Raw genomic sequence first — 15,865 nt, 5'->3', positions numbered from 1 at the left:
ACTATCAGACATACATGACACAACTCTTAATCTCGCATGACAATTTACAAAGGGGGTGGGGTGATTATTCAGTATTGCAATATTTTACACACATTTTTACATTAATTCAGAATGTATTTTTCCTGACATGTAATGTTTTGTTAAATAATATATGCAGTTTGATATAGTTTCTGATATTTGACATATCCAGTCGGGATATCTTTTCCTGATATCCACTTTGGCAGTGTAATCATATTTTTTCTTGTGCATGAAATGTCTATGGAAACTGGTATTCTTTTGTACGATATGGAGCATCATTATGATTTATCCAATTTGAATATTTTAAACTCCCGTTGTGGGAAGGCCTGTTAACATATCTACGGTAGATAGTTCACAGTAACTGCATGATCCATTTTTCTTCCAGTTGTTGGAAAATATAAATCTAATATACAAACAAAAAATCAACTGGCTTGTTAAACAGGCGTACGTCTCGCATGACTTCATAAAATATCAAGCAGCATTCAGCCACAGTTATTTGCATTCGACAAAGCAATCATAACACCGTGTCCAACGCTCGCGAGGTTTCTTGTGCTTTACAGCTAGTGAAATGTATTAGTACTGCCTGGTAACCGAGAAAAAAAATTGTGCTCTGTTCCATTAATAAATCCGCAAATAGCCTATTACAGCTCTCCCATGCATGAAATACACAAAGAGACAAAGAACCAATTGTAGAAGAACAGGTGAGCGTCGTTATATCTCTATTGTTTTCTATCTGTGCAGTGTTAGGCATTAAGCTGGCTTGCTACTTACGGAATCCCTTTTTTCTCCTTATTTAGAAAGCAAAGTGATTGTTGGCAGCGTGCTGTGCCTCCAGATGTACGAAAATGAGTTGGAATTGAGTGTGCTCTATTTATAGATTGTACGTGTTCTTTCATAATCTCGATGTCATAAATGTTACAGTATAATCATGGTTAAAGAAAACATGCGCATAAGAGGGAAAGTTGACCAAAGTTTTATCAGCCAACAGTCATTTTCTATGTGGGATACATCTGATTGTGCCAAATCGTATCCATTCGCTTATTTCGTGTTTAGTACATTCATGGTAGTTTAGAGAAACTGATTTTATTTTATGCGCTTCGGTGCATGCAAATTGGTTTATGTATCATTAAATGGAAATACGGAACTCTGTCATTCGAACTGTTGGCATTGTATATCGTTTGCTTGGAACGTGACAATGGTGAATAATCGAGGCCATGCAGTCAGTGACTCCGGTTCATTTGCAATATCATATGATAAGTATATAACTACACCGAAAGTCAGTTACTTTTTTTGCGAACAGGTGACGGTGCTCCATTTCTGGAGATAACGATGTGGTTAAGTTGGTCCAGTAGAACCCCATTTTAACTCATATATTGAGATAATAAAATAAAAAATCTCTCAGCGAATGCAACAAAAGATAAAATGCTGGTTAATGTCTTGATATTCATTTGAGCCTCAGTTTTGGTAATATCATTGCTTTTCACTGTTAACTATTTTTCTGACCTTTAATCATTGTTTCACAAGTAATTTTCTATTATTCTACTATGTACAGCATGTGAATACCTGTTCACTCAGGAGACTTTACAAGTCTGCAGATTGTCATCAGTAGGCTACCACGTTCTGAAAGTGTATGGAACTTTCAGGATTTTGTAAATTCTGGCTGTCTGGAGATAGCAGTTGTGAGAAGTTAGAGATAACTGTCTGTTTGCCTGCATAATCAGACAGTTGCAAACAACTAGTAGTTTGTGCAAAACAATTAGGTACCGATCCACAGAGGCAAAGAGGTAGCTAGACAGGACCCTGCAAATTCTTTCAAAATGAACTTGAATGATTGATTGATAGCTGGTTAGCCTGCTTACTATAGCTCCCTTTAAACCCAAATTTGAAGCACTGGTAACATTCTAAAGTATTATATAAAAGAATTAAGATTTGAAAAATATATATTATTGGTGTATCATAGTCATATTAGTGACTATAAATATGTGTGTGTATTTCTAATTTTCTATCTAGACCTGAAACAGTAAACTTTTTGTCTCTCTTTATCTTCTGTAATGCATGTATTGCTGAGTCAGCAGTACAGTAAAGTTAATAGGCTCTGATAGCACAGTACTATACCCTTGCACTGCCTGCACCCCCCCTTCCCTGCACCTGTGAAACATGGAGAGTTTGCACACCACCTACTAGCTCTCAGACATTTGGGCGCAGAGGTCTTAATTTGCTACTAATCCCAGATGTGACTGTTGGTAAATTGTGGAACAAGCTAATCAACTGCATTTGAAGCTCCTGTTCTCACTTTTTGTTCTCAATGTATGTGAACAGAGAAGGGAACATAAAGTAAAAATGGAATGGAATGTGCTGACAGACCTCATTTTTGAGGGTGTAGTTTTAGGGTGCTGAACATCTGTGCTGGTAAGTGTCTGTATGCCCCTGTCGATGAACTGTGACTTGTAACTACAGTTCCTCTTCACTGATGCAGTTTGTTCATGTTTGACACATGTTGTTATCTACATTGTTCCTCTTAAATATTATGTTAAATATTTGTACAGTTTTTGTGACCTATGCCCTTGTTATTTTGGTATTGACTATTTGGCCTCTTTGGAACTCTGTTAGTTGCCATATGTTTCTTTGGAAACATGCATATCAGAAGTGTTGATAGTCAGACCTTTATAGCTGACACATGCAAATTGGCATTCAGCTTAATATAACACAACTGTGTAGCTACCTTTGCATTTGTGATTCAGTTACCTGAAAGTTAAAGTCCTTTTCATGTGGAGTTTTGGTGATTTTGTCCATCTACTTTGCTTGGGCTGCATTTATATAGCACTTTTTATCCAAAGCATAGCTAGTTTGCTTAGCTAGTTTGCTCATGTGCAACAGTTACTGTATAACATCAGACTGAAACCTTGTTTAACAAGCTATCTTATAAGTCAACTATGTGCTGCTGGTCCAAAATCGTAAATAGAAGATTACTCTTTAATTCACACAATTTTCAAAATTTACACTTACAGTAGGCCTATATCAAACCAGTTTTCCAATTTGCATACCGTGGACGTGAAGTTTATTTCTTTACATTTTGTGCTTCAAGAACATGCTAACTTTTAGGAAGGACAAGTATCTTTAATAACATACTCACACTTTTAAAAATATGACTTTTAGCCTAGTATGGGCCCCTGTTTTCCTTCTTCAGTCTGTGACCTGGAACATATTAACCAAAGTGAAACAAAATGACCTTACTAGAAACACTAGTAACACCTCATTTCACTCATAATGACTTCAAGGCAAGTGACTGGATTAATTCCATCTTCAATGTAACAACCCTCACTCTGTGGGGGACAAAATGCCTGGAAATTAAAGATTGTAGTACATTCTTAATGGGACAGTGTTATGAATGTGTTCATATACTTGTGATTTCTTTACCTCTGACTGGTCATAAATTACTGTTCAGTACTAGTAGCATGCCGTTGGTAATATTTTAGCATGTAACATAACATACAGCGATCATTTTTGTATAAGCTGATTTTGATCATCTGTGCAAGAATGAAAGACAATATTTGAAATTTTCATAACAATGGTAAGTATTTAAGGTCAATATTTGCTAACTGCCACTGCAATAATAACTGTAATAAGAGCATCAATATGTTTTGTATTTCTGTGTAATGTGGGAAGGGCGGGGCTGGGCAGTGCAGACCATCTGGCTGTGCTGACTGATTATGTCAACTGGCTTCTCCCATGCTGTCTCTGCAGTCTCTCTCTCTCTCTCTGGTCTCTGAGATACTGCCGTCCAGACCCCCCTCCAAGACTGAAGGGAAGCAGTGGCATTGTGACTGCAGTGACTGCGGTGGCTCGGTTCTGGTCTCCTTAAATGTCATCAGCATCCTCTCAAAAACCTTTGAGCACGACAGTGCCCCGTATCTGGGAGCTGTTGCAGTATTGTTAACCAGATGGTTTAGATTAATTGTATTGTTTCTCTTTCCTTCCTTTTGTGTCGAAACATTGAATCGTGACATAAATAGGCAGGTATTTTGAGAAAACAGGCCCAACTAAAGTCATTTGGATTTGAGAAAATTAAGATGACCTGCCATGCCCTTGTTTTTGTTCTAAAACTAGCACCACCCTTTTTTGCAATGTTGAAATGGCTGTGTAAGCTTAACTGTTGCACCGCAGAGTGTGAAGAGGCTGTGGGTTAACATTATGTTTCAGAGGAGTACGTGTGCTTGTCTAGGTTGCAGTAATGAGCACCAACACAAACAATATTTAAAAATGAATACAAATGTGAGACATAGAATTTAAGGGAAACAAACACTGCTTAAGCTTTATTATTTCAGTGTTTTCCTTTTTGCTTTAACTGGTCTCTGCCCTTCAAATTTTTAAGCATAAAACTTACAATAAATTGTGAAAAAATATAAGAAATATCAAGCAGAAATATCGATAATGGACTCTTGATAGATCTTACAAATAGCTGTATTGAGTAAAGCCCTCACAAGTGCCAAAACAAACAAAATCTTTATAAAACAATGTATAATTATAGAAATATTTACATTCATAATTGAAAATGGTAACATTATTATTTTAATCAATAATGTACTCATGGGCCCCTCCAGACCATGGTGAGTCAACACCTCTATTGTCCCGATTCATTCCCTTGACAATAGAAAAAAAGAACTTGGTTTCTTCTGCCTCTTCCTCTCCATTTTTATGTTTCACTTCAGAGGAACAGTAATAGTTCTGTTGCAGTATGACTCCAAAGTTTTTGACCAGAGGTGTCTGTGTTTTCAGCATTGAACTTTGAAAATAATAATCTCTGAAATGGGAAGGTACATGCTATAGTGTGTCCAACGGGAAATCCTCTATTTTCTCGCCTCATACAGGAAATGCCACATATTTTCTCTTGTTTTCCACTGTAAACGGATTCCCAAGATCCCTGTTCATAATCTGGATTTACAGGGATTTCTCAGATTTCCCTGGTGGTGTGCTGAATGGGCAGGCTGTGCTGTAGGTCTAGTGCCAGTGGCCTGGCTGTTCTTTCTGGCAGTATGGCACTCTACAAGGTCACTGTTCTCTAAACTGTGGGCTAGGCTTTCTCCTTCACCAAGAGCAGACAGCTGCACTCTCAGGTTGTGCGATAGCAGTCCTCCTTTTCTCTCTCTCTCTGTCCCTTCTCACTCACACTTACTCTGACTCTCTGGAACGCTACCTTCTTCTCTCCTACAGGGCGATGTTGTCTATCCCTATTTTTTCTCCACAAAACTGGCAGTTTTGGAATACACAAGGGACAGTTGTCTTTTTCTGTTTTTCACCATTGCCTGATAGAAGTAAATAAATAGGAAAGCTATATATAATAGCTTTTTTAAAGCTAATATAAATAGCAACATTAATTTATACTTGGTGTGAATCACTACTGTAATAGTACTTTAGTATCTCCGATGTATTTATATACTTGTGTTGCTGGTTATGTGACATGTTTTTAAACCTTTGGCACAGCAGACACTGAGTTGGCGTGTTGAGAGCGCCAGTGCTGGGCTTTCTGCCAGCATGCCGAGCACTGATTGTACAGAACCTGATACCGTAGCCACAGCGAGCATCTCTAAGATGATGCATATAATATATATTGTAATAAAATGGAAAAAGACAATAGGAAAACACATCTTCAGTGCGTTATTGCATGTTGATTTGGCAGCCGCTTTTCTGTGTTTGTATTTCAGGGCCCATTAAACATGTGAAAAGCACACCCGGGCTCTGAGAGGAACTCTCCTGGGGGCAGTGTGGAATGGCTGTGTGTCCGCAGTGTGCCGTACCTCACTGAAGGCAGAGCCTGTGGGTTGGGCCCCGGGAGGGCCCGTGATCACAGTGCCCTTGTCCTCCCCATTAGTGCCATTGCACATATTGGTCTTTGAGCTGTAGGGTTGTAAATAATGATTAAAAATGTCTGCAGCGCATACACCAAGGCCTTTCTATCTCTAAAGATGTGGCAACTTATTTTTAGCACTAAAAATTAATGAGATAATTTAGATAACAAATGATAACATTCATAGAAATCATACAAAACTACAAATAATGATAACAGCCATAGCTACCAGAGTTGGGGTCAGGTGCATTTCCCTTCCAATTCAGTAAATTAAGGGAATTAGCTGAAAAAATCATTATGATTATGTGTGTATTTGTTTCTCTATGTCATGAATTCCACTAAGGTTTGTCCATAACATTGTCTTAAAATGAAAAACTGATTGTTGGATGGCTCATTCAGTTAAGGCACAATGTTGTGGTGCATGGATGAGCCCCATGGCCTTGGATGGGCTTCGGACGGTGCCAGTGGGCATGGCACGGTTCATTCGGTTAGGGATCAGTGTTCATTGCTCTCTAACGACCCCCACTGGTCGATCTAGCACCTGTCATGAAAGGTATTCCTCCAACTCAGCTCTGTACTTTGAAAAGCTGGCATCATCAAGTATTTTTCTGAGGAAAATTATGGATGTCTACACTCTCCTGAATCAGAAGCAGCATTCACAGCATGAACACGGCTGCCCTTGCAGATAACTGACCATTAGCAAATTGGGGTGGGAATTGGAGATGCTCAGCCCTGCTTTGGGCACAAATTATATATACATAGATGAAATGAAAGTGGAAGCTTTCTTCATAAACAGAATTATTGGCAAAATGTGTTTGCATTGAAATTATTGTAGGATTTTCTTTCATATTTAATTTAATGCTAATGACAAATCTTCATTAAATCCAGGCCATACCGAAACAAATACAGACAATCAGGATGCTTTTGTAATAGCTGTATCCATGATATCATTTCTAATGCTGATATTGTATTCATGTGTTTCTGACATTTTATCTTGAAAAAAAAGAAAAACAAAACAGCCTGTAATTACCACAGTTTTCTAGCCAGCCATGCTAATGACTAATTCCCTTGTAAAACCATTATATGACAAATGATTTTCCTGCCAGAATTCCTTCTATAAACATTACCCCTGATATTATTTTTAAATAACTGCAGAATAATTGTGTTATTTTTCGATATAACAAAGATTCTTTTTTCTTGTTCTGTCCACCATGAACTAATACAGAATAATTTAATTCAACTGCAGAGGGAGTTTATAATAAACATGCTGCTTGTTTGGGTAATACATGTGAGAAATACACGTTCCAGATGCTGCTTTCTATCTGGGAATCAAACCTTGAGATCTTATTTTTTTCTGATACCAACTTGGTTTGGTACCCCGTTAATAATGTCCTGGATGTGGCAACAGATACCAAACAGACAGGATTTTTTATTCTAAAACATTTGAACATGTAGCTTTCAACCAGTTGTCTCCATCTCAAGCAGAATAACCCCTTGACCCAAACTAGTCAGGTTTCAAGTCTGGCCACACCACTGAGACTGTTCTCTTGCAGTGGCTCTTCAGTCAGTGAGAGCTAAGTCCCTCAACTCCATCCTCATCCTCTTAGACTTTTCTTCTGCATGCAGTGCTGTCAGTTGTGGATCATTCTCTCATCCCTTGCTGAGGTGGGAATCCTAGCCATTGCACAGTTTGACTCGGTCCTACCAGGTGACCTAGAGGGGATCCGTCTCCTTCCTCCACCCCATCTTGAATAGTGTCCCACAGGGCTCTTCTCTTCTTCTCTCTTTAAACTTTTCTGGCATATCACATCATTCCTATGCTCATGAAACTTTTCAGATTTTTTCCTTCCGACACCCAACTTGCAGCCTCAATGTCCACCCACTGCCTGCAGCTTAAACGGGGGAAGACATTTATCTGTAACTCCCAGCAAGGGGTTCCCACGGATTGATTCTTCAGTCACTATTAATAGCTGTGTAGTGTCTCTCTCCCAATCAGCTAAGGATATTAATGTAACCCTAGATGACCAGCTGAGCTTCTCTGAACACATTGAGACAACCTCATGTGAAATGTACTTTTGTAAGCCAATTTGGCTAAAAGTGTCTACAAAATTACTAAACTGTAAATTCATGAAATTACCCAGATCCATGAATTCCAAGGTAAGCTCATTTAGAAATTCAGTTTTTTGTTTTTAAAATTAATTTAGCAGAAAATGTTGAGTAAACAGATTTAGTAGTGACTATTAATGGAAACAGGTATACAAATTGTTGACCTTCATTAGACATTTACTGTATTAAGATGACAGTTTGTAAAAATTGGGAAAATTCTCCTAAACTAGCAGTAAGGGTAATGGAAACAGTTGCATTTTGTAAAAGAGACGCTTACCTCTCATCTTGCTTAAATTGCGAAGAAAGAAAAAAACATAATTCTTTTGTAGAAATGATTAATTTGTATCATTGTTACACTCACGATGTGTGGCTCATTCAAACCATTTGGTTTTACATTTCACTGACAAAGCAGTTTGTGTGGAAACACCTGTCTTGGTGGATGTGGAAGAATGAGACGCAGTTATTTTTAGCTCTGAAAAGATGAATTTGCTTCAACAGTCAGAAACAGCTAGTGAGAATTGTCACAAGGGAAACAAATTGTTGATAGTGGTAAAAAAACTCAAGGTAATGACTGAACAGCTAAAATGCTATTTAAAATAAATTATTTTCACATTGTGCTGACAGCTGATTGGGTTCAAATGATAATTTAGAAAGGCAGTGTCTGGTAAAGTGTAGTAAAGCTTCACATTCAGTGAGCCCATGAGCCAGTCAGAACCAATGGGCCTCCATGATAACGGTACATTTAAAAATAATGATGATGGAAGGAGGAGCACTGTATTCTGCATTTGGCAATGCAAATGATTCATTCAACTGCATTTAATGGGCTAAGACTGCACAAATGTATCTATTTGTGTTAAAGAGATTTCCTGCTGAGTTCTTCAGCGACGCGACTGTTGAGTTGTAGCACCTGTCATAGGCACAAGCTCTGATATAAGCACAAAGCTCTGATATAAGCACCACGCTCTCCCCTTTTCAGCATGAAACAATCATACTCTGGCCTACCTGCCATTTAGTATTTACAGTAGCACTTGATGCAATATTTTTGTCGTAACTTGCGTAATATTTATATCATTAGTGTGATTAATAATAATAATAATAATAATAATAATGTATTCCCTAATTTGTGTTGTCATTTCTGATTTAAGGGTAGCGCAAGGGCACTCCTGAGATTTTCAGCCACAATCCCAAGGTACTCCACCTTGCATTCTGTGAAAGATCCCTGTTTATATGCACACCACTCAGGGGCCTCATCTGGCAGGAAGGAGAGGAGAGGAGAGGTGTCTAAGCAGAAAGAATAAAGCTGCCCTCCTGAGACAGTAAAACCCTATTTTGCAAAGTGGCTGACTCATTTGAAGACGTTATTCTAATTCTTTGACAGTTTTTTTTTTGTCTGCGTATAATGCAGTAGCTGAGTGTGTGTTTTTGTATTTCATATTTGCACGTTTATTTATTTATTTTATTTTCTTTTTGTGGAGTGTGGTTGTACTTATCAAACTGTCAGCAGTCAGTATAAGCGTAATGATGTAGAAGAAATGGGCATCTTGGGAAAACATCGCGTCTGTACTTTTTTTTTGTGCTCTTTCACTGCTCTTCACCCTGAATTGAGGCATGCATTTTCCATTTTTATGCTGTGGCACAATGCAGAAGGAGGCCCCGGGATGCTGGCAATGCTTAACATTCCCTTTGAATGGATCTGATTTGACTGCGTGATAATTATGTAGCGTTCATGTCTGCTTGGATGTGAAGTGAAGGCGTCAGTCGTGGTGGTATTTGTCTGCGGACATGTCTTAAAATAGTAGTGTGCTGCCACTCTCCCACGGACTGTGTCTTAAAAGGTCATTAACTGTCCAGATGAGGAGATAGCAGGCAGTAAGTGAAGGCCATTTGAATTAGAAGTGTCTGCAGCACCAATCCTTTCTCATCTCAAGTCATTGTGTCCAATGCAAGAGTTGATTAATATCTAACGCTACAGGGATAAATTGTGGGGGGAAAAGTGTCATCAGCTTATTTGCTTATCTTTCCTGCCCAGATTACAAAGGGGGTGGCAAGATAGCAGCTTATAGTTTGATTCAACCTTTTTTTGTTCATTTGTTCGTTACAAGACCTTTCTTTTGAAATGCAGCCCTCCTGTTGACAGTAAAACTCATCTTCAGACGATATCAGTGAGCGTGGCATGTCATTGGCTTTGGGGCATTGGCTCTCTAAGTGCTGTCTTTACTGGGCCCCTCTCACTGTTGGAGCTGGATCATTGCTCTCTTTGAATTGCCTATAAAGGAAGTGCTGTGTTTCTGCGTGTAAGAGCAAAGGAGAGAGAGTTTACTCCACATACACACTGGCTACCTCATTTTTAAATATGCAATTATAATGGTGTCTGTTTATGGTGATTTTGGTTATAGCACAGTGGGGCATTAGTCCAGTGAAATGAGTCCGTTCCTGGTTGACCTTGCGTTGTGTTTTGGCATTCCCCGTGGGGGTAAAGGGCTCATTTAGAATGCATGAGAGGAAACTCACCCTGCTGTTCCACCATGCAAGTCGCGGTAGTAATGTAGGCAAGATAAAAGAATGGTAGTGAGATTCTGCACCATTAACACAGATCATACACAGATACGGCTAATTCCCGTGGCCAAAGTACGGCCAGCTATGCATATTGAGCTCTCAAATAACTGAAACAGATACTCCATAAAAAACAACCAGAGCTCTTATGCGAGTAAGATGTAAATTTAGCTTGTTCATATGTTCTTCCTAGCAACAGCCACCAACTGTAAATGAGGGTAGTAAACAGAATCCATGCAAAAATAATGCAGTATAAAATCTTTTAATTATCCTTAAAATGAAAACATTTGCATAATCTCTACTTTCAGATGCCTAGTTATTCCATAACCCGTTCATTAAAGTGGATCAGATGATGTTGTATAAGCAAACAGATACTGTGTGAAACATAAGAAAAAATTACTCTAATCAAATTATACTAATAAAGGGAAATACTATGTTTGACCTAATTAAGTCATTTATCTTGTAGAATCAATTTCATAAGATCTCATGCATTCAGTTTGTGATATTCTCTCAGCAATTTAGTATTGTATGTATTGTAAGCAGATTTTTGTTTAATGATTTAAAATAGTAAACCTGATTTTACACACATGAAAGATTTTAAATGTGCCCAAAATGGCCCCAGCAGTACAGTACATGAGTTGCTTAACCTCAGAGCATGCACAATAATTGGCATTTATAATTGGAAATCTGCACCAGTCCACTGAAATACATGGCTGAGCTACAAATGTCTTTCATAAAGCTAAAATGTTTTCAATGGGTGACTTAATGTATGTAGAGATATTGTGTCATTGTGTATTTGGAGAGAACCCACCCGCTATGGAGTATAACAGGGTCTTATACTATACAACAGAATGTCAGATTGTACAGTACAAAAACAATTGTCTAGTTTCTAGGTGAATTCTTTGGCATTTGGGTTTTTGAGTATAAATAGCCTAAATGATTGCTTCATGGAAAACTGTTGTGTTTTACCTATTCTGTGTACAAATAAGTGATATTCCTCAGTAGAATTTGTAATGCATGATGTTCAGTAGATTAATGTTTCTTCAGATGGTTAATAATCATGGGTTGTATTACATTTCCTCTGCTTTCTCCATGGGAGAATAACCAGGCATTGGTATCTGTAGTTTGGATGGTGTTACGTGTCACTTTAAAAAGCTTCCAGGTTCACAGGCTCACATTAGCAAGCTAGTTAGACTTCATAGTATATGCTGTACAATTGAAAATGTTGCATTTCAGTGTCACCATGTTGTATCCATTAAGGTATGTTGTCCATAAAAGTTACATTTTACAGAAAATAAATGCATTTTAAAATAATAGCAGAGCAATTGCAAAGTGCTTCAAATTAGGCACGCATAAAAAAGATTGAGGGAAACACAGTACATTACAACATTAGTCTATAATTTTGGTAATGGTGCCATCAGCTGATGTGACCAGTTCACTGGAGTTCAATTCTGATTTCCACTGTTGTGTGTTCCCTCATTTGAATAGCAAACTATATTGTGCAAGTCTGTATTCTAAAATCTGAAAATGGCGTGCCTGCATGGATTAGTACTTTGGTGGACAGGGTTTGTGATAAACATAATTCTGGGCTGAAATCCCAGTTGGGGCCTTGCTATTGGACAGAGACCCTTGCTTCACCCTGTGTTTCTCTGGAGAATGTCCAGATGTATGAATGCACGTTCCGGAGCCTTGTGAGTCATCCTTTCCTGGAACAATATCTCTGCTGAAAAACCTTGTTACCAAAGCAGGCTCCTCCCCTAGTTTCCAGGTATGTCTTGTTTCCTGCAGGCTCAGCTGTGTCGAGACCAAGGCCTCAGGGAGAATCTGTCTCGCTGAAGCTGGCCATATTAATCAAGCAGGATTTACCCACTATCTCAGCAAGCAATCAGGACTTCTAACTTTAGAATTCTATTTATTTATTTATTTTTTGCCACAAGCTGAGTTATCTGATGTAAGAGAAGCAGAGGATATGTCTGGTACTGAATGAGTTACAGAGGAGTCAGATTTTCTTTTTTTCACTCAGAATCAGTTGTATTTGAAGTGTCATTAATAGCCTTCCCCTGGCCTACTTTTTTTTTGTTGTTGTGTAATATATTTAAGCTCTGTGTAGAGAAAGGCAGCCAATTTCTTGATTTCATGAGAGAGAAAAAAGATTCCCATAATCATATAATTTCTAATCCAGTGCGAATGTAGAAAAGCTGATATAAATGTTATTTTTTGTGTATTCATTTGGCAAACATAAATATGTTTTCTTCTTTTATCTGTTTATCCTCTCACTAGGCTTGGGCTGACTATGGCAGTTACATATCTTATGTATGTCCTGGTCCTCCTCGCTGTTCAATATCTCCGCCTCTCAAGCAGTCAGGATGACCTCACTGTCCTCACAGACAAAGGCAAAGTCAGGGGGACGCGGGTCCCAGTGCCGGGTGGATCCGTTGTAGCCTTTCTTGGGATCCCATACGCTGAACCTCCAGTGGGGGACCTCCGCTTCAGAAGACCCGTGCCTTGTAAGGCGTGGTCAGGGGTGTGGGAAGCAAATGAGTTCCCCAGCACCTGCCACCAGCACCGAGATGAGATGTTTCCGGGGTTCCCCGGGGCAGAAATGTGGAACCCCAACACCAGAATGAGCGAGGACTGCCTGTACTTGAATGTGTGGGTGCCCTCCCCCACACCTCATGCCGCGCCTGTGATGGCGTGGATCTACGGGGGCGGCTTCTCCACGGGTACTGCCTCCCTCGAGGTATATGACGGACGGTTCCTGAGCAACACCGAAGGAGTTCTGGTGGTGTCCTTCAACTACAGGGTAGGGGCATTGGGTTTCCTGGCCTTGCCCGGCAGCCAGGGGGTGTCTGGCAATGCGGGGCTGTTCGATCAGAGGATGGTTCTGCAGTGGATTAGCGACAACATTGCTGCCTTCGGGGGTGACCCGCAAGCGGTCACGCTGTTCGGGGAGAGCGCCGGCGCCGCCTCTGTCAACTTCCACGTGCTGTCCCCGGGGAGTCACGCCCTGTTCACCCGGGCCATTCTTCAGAGCGGCAGCGTCAACGCTCCCTGGGCAGCCGTCCCAGAGGGCGAGGCCTGGAACAGATCCATCGCCCTGGCCAGGCTGCTAGACTGCGAGAGCGGGAGCGCCACCGGCATGGAGGACTGCCTCCGCAGGCTGGGGCCAGAGGAGATAGTGAGCCAGCAGCACAACGTCCTAAAGCAGCACCTGCCTGTGGGATCGGCTTTCATACCCACTGTGGACGGCGACTTCCTCCCCGACCTGCCCAGCGTTCTGATCCAGTCCGGCCAGTTTAAAAAAACCGAATTCTTACTGGGTGTGAACAAAGACGAGGGGACGTACTTCTTGGTGTATGGGGCTCCGGGGTTCAGCATTGAGCATGAGAGCCTCATCACCGTAGATAACCTCCTGCAGGTGGTTGGACTATTCTTCCCAGGGCTCAGTGACATCGCCCGGGATGCAGTGGCCTTTTATTACACAGACTGGACCGACGAATTCAATGGAAAGAAGAACCGCGACGCCCTCAACAGCATCATCGGGGATTACTACATCACTTGCCCCTTGCTGGAGGTCACACAGAGGTTTGCCACCTTTGGAAATGATGCATACCTCTACTTCTTTGACCACCGTTCCTCCAGGAACACCTGGCCACCGTGGATGGGCGTGATGCACGGCTATGAGATCGAGTTTGTCTTTGGCCTCCCACTCAATCGGAGCCTGGGATACACTGTGGAAGAGGAGGCCATGAGCAGGAAGATCATGAAGTACTGGGCCAACTTTGCCAGGACCGGGTGAGTCTCTCTCCAGCACTGTGTACTAAAGTGAAATGCAGGTACACCAGACATCTTTGGAATGATAAAACGGATTGTAGTAGTTGAGTATGTGTACAGTAATGCATATGAACAAAAAATGATCATTCACTTGACAGAGACAAAAGGGATCACTCTTGACTCCAATTGGGGGCAATGTTTTGTGCCAAAACAAAGAGGGATCCAAAAGGAGATGATCTCATTCGTCGCAGTAGGCGATGGTGATGGAGGGCACAAACATTTAGTAGTTCAAGTTCAGGTTCCACTGTGTTAAGAGAGAGGTTTTGCTGATGACAGTACCTCTCTTTCTGTCATGCACCTCATCACACTGTATGATTCAGACCATTTATCAGGAGACATCACTGTCAGCTCATACAGTGGGGGGTTCGTTTTTGACAGGAACCCAAATGTGCCGGGGCCAGCGACTTGGCCTGTGTTCAGTGCCGGGACTCAGGAGTACATCTCACTGAATTCAGACTCCCCAAGAACGCTCAAAAAACTGAGAGCCATGCAGTGCAAATTCTGGGACAGTTTTCTCCCCAAACTCCAGGACATGACAGGTAAGAAGCACCTCCACAGTGCCCCTCCTGCTGCTAGACTTTCCTTCCATAATCTCCGTCACACTGCTTGTCTTTAGCACAGGGGGTTTAAAGACAACAATTTTGTACAAAACTCATTGTACTTATGCTGTGTGCTGTCAGGGGGATGAATGTTGGAGTTTGAGTGGGTGTGAGGGTTTCGCTTCAGAAAGATGTAATATTAGAGCATGAATACTGTTCAAATTATTCTGAGAGTTCATTATGACAACACAATCCTTGCCCTTACTGTTCTGGATTAAGAACTGTCACATTCACATTTTAGTTGTGGTGTGAACATGTGTGAAACATTCACCACAGACATATTATCATTTTTCATGGCAAGCTCGTTGTTAATAAACAAATCGCTCGAACTTACTGAAATTTTATTGCTGTTTATATATTCTGTTTTTTTTTTTCCTTTAAAGGCCACTTCCAAAAACTGCTTAATTTTCTAAATGTAGAACTTAGTCAAATTTAGTCACTCCCAAGGCACAGCTGAAAACAGATGTTAGTTTTAGTTTATCTTTCTTTCTTTCAAAATAAATTCCATGTATGGTGTAGTGTGCTCAGCATTGAGAGAAAATTGTATTCCCCTTTTACAAAGTTTTAGTGAGACAGTCCACCACAATACACCGCAACTGATAACATGAGTTTGCTCTCACTCTCTCTCTCCCTCTATACCGTCAGACACACACACACCGACACACATGAGTGCGACTTGTTTTCTGTTCCTTCTTAGATGAGTGGTATTGGTAATGTTTTCTATTTGTAGATCTGTCAACAGGGGTCAGTTCTGTATTGAACTGAAATTATGTGGTCAGTTCCAATTCAGATGTGATCAAGTGTAGATGCGAGAACTGAATTGGAATTTCAAGCTTTGAAGTCTTGGGAAAGGGATTTGACAGAGTGAAGAAGGTGGAATTAATCGGTCCTATTTATTTCTAGTGCAGTG

At 40.4% G+C, this 15,865-nt stretch overlaps 1 protein-coding gene across 4 annotated transcripts in view; it reads left to right on the top strand.

Moving 5' to 3' along the window:
• Nucleotides 1-543: 543 nt before the first annotated feature.
• The window catches only part of LOC135235901 (cholinesterase-like), a 57,823-nt gene continuing 42,501 nt past the window's right edge, over nt 544-15,865 (top strand). For 3 of the 4 annotated variants that reach the window (XM_064301907.1, XM_064301908.1, XM_064301906.1), the window contains exons 1-3: nt 544-719; nt 12,803-14,317; nt 14,735-14,895. In XM_064301907.1, the coding sequence (XP_064157977.1) occupies nt 12,816-14,317; nt 14,735-14,895 (1,663 nt within the window). In that variant the 5' untranslated portion in view covers nt 544-719; nt 12,803-12,815. The remainder of the gene's footprint in view (nt 720-12,802; nt 14,318-14,734; nt 14,896-15,865) is intronic. The other variant, XM_064301905.1, reaches the window with a different exon arrangement.

The sequence above is a fragment of the Anguilla rostrata genome, chromosome 12 (genome assembly GCF_018555375.3).
Source record: "Anguilla rostrata isolate EN2019 chromosome 12, ASM1855537v3, whole genome shotgun sequence".
NCBI lineage: Eukaryota > Metazoa > Chordata > Actinopteri > Anguilliformes > Anguillidae > Anguilla > Anguilla rostrata.
This window is presented reverse-complemented; position numbering and strand designations above follow the sequence as displayed.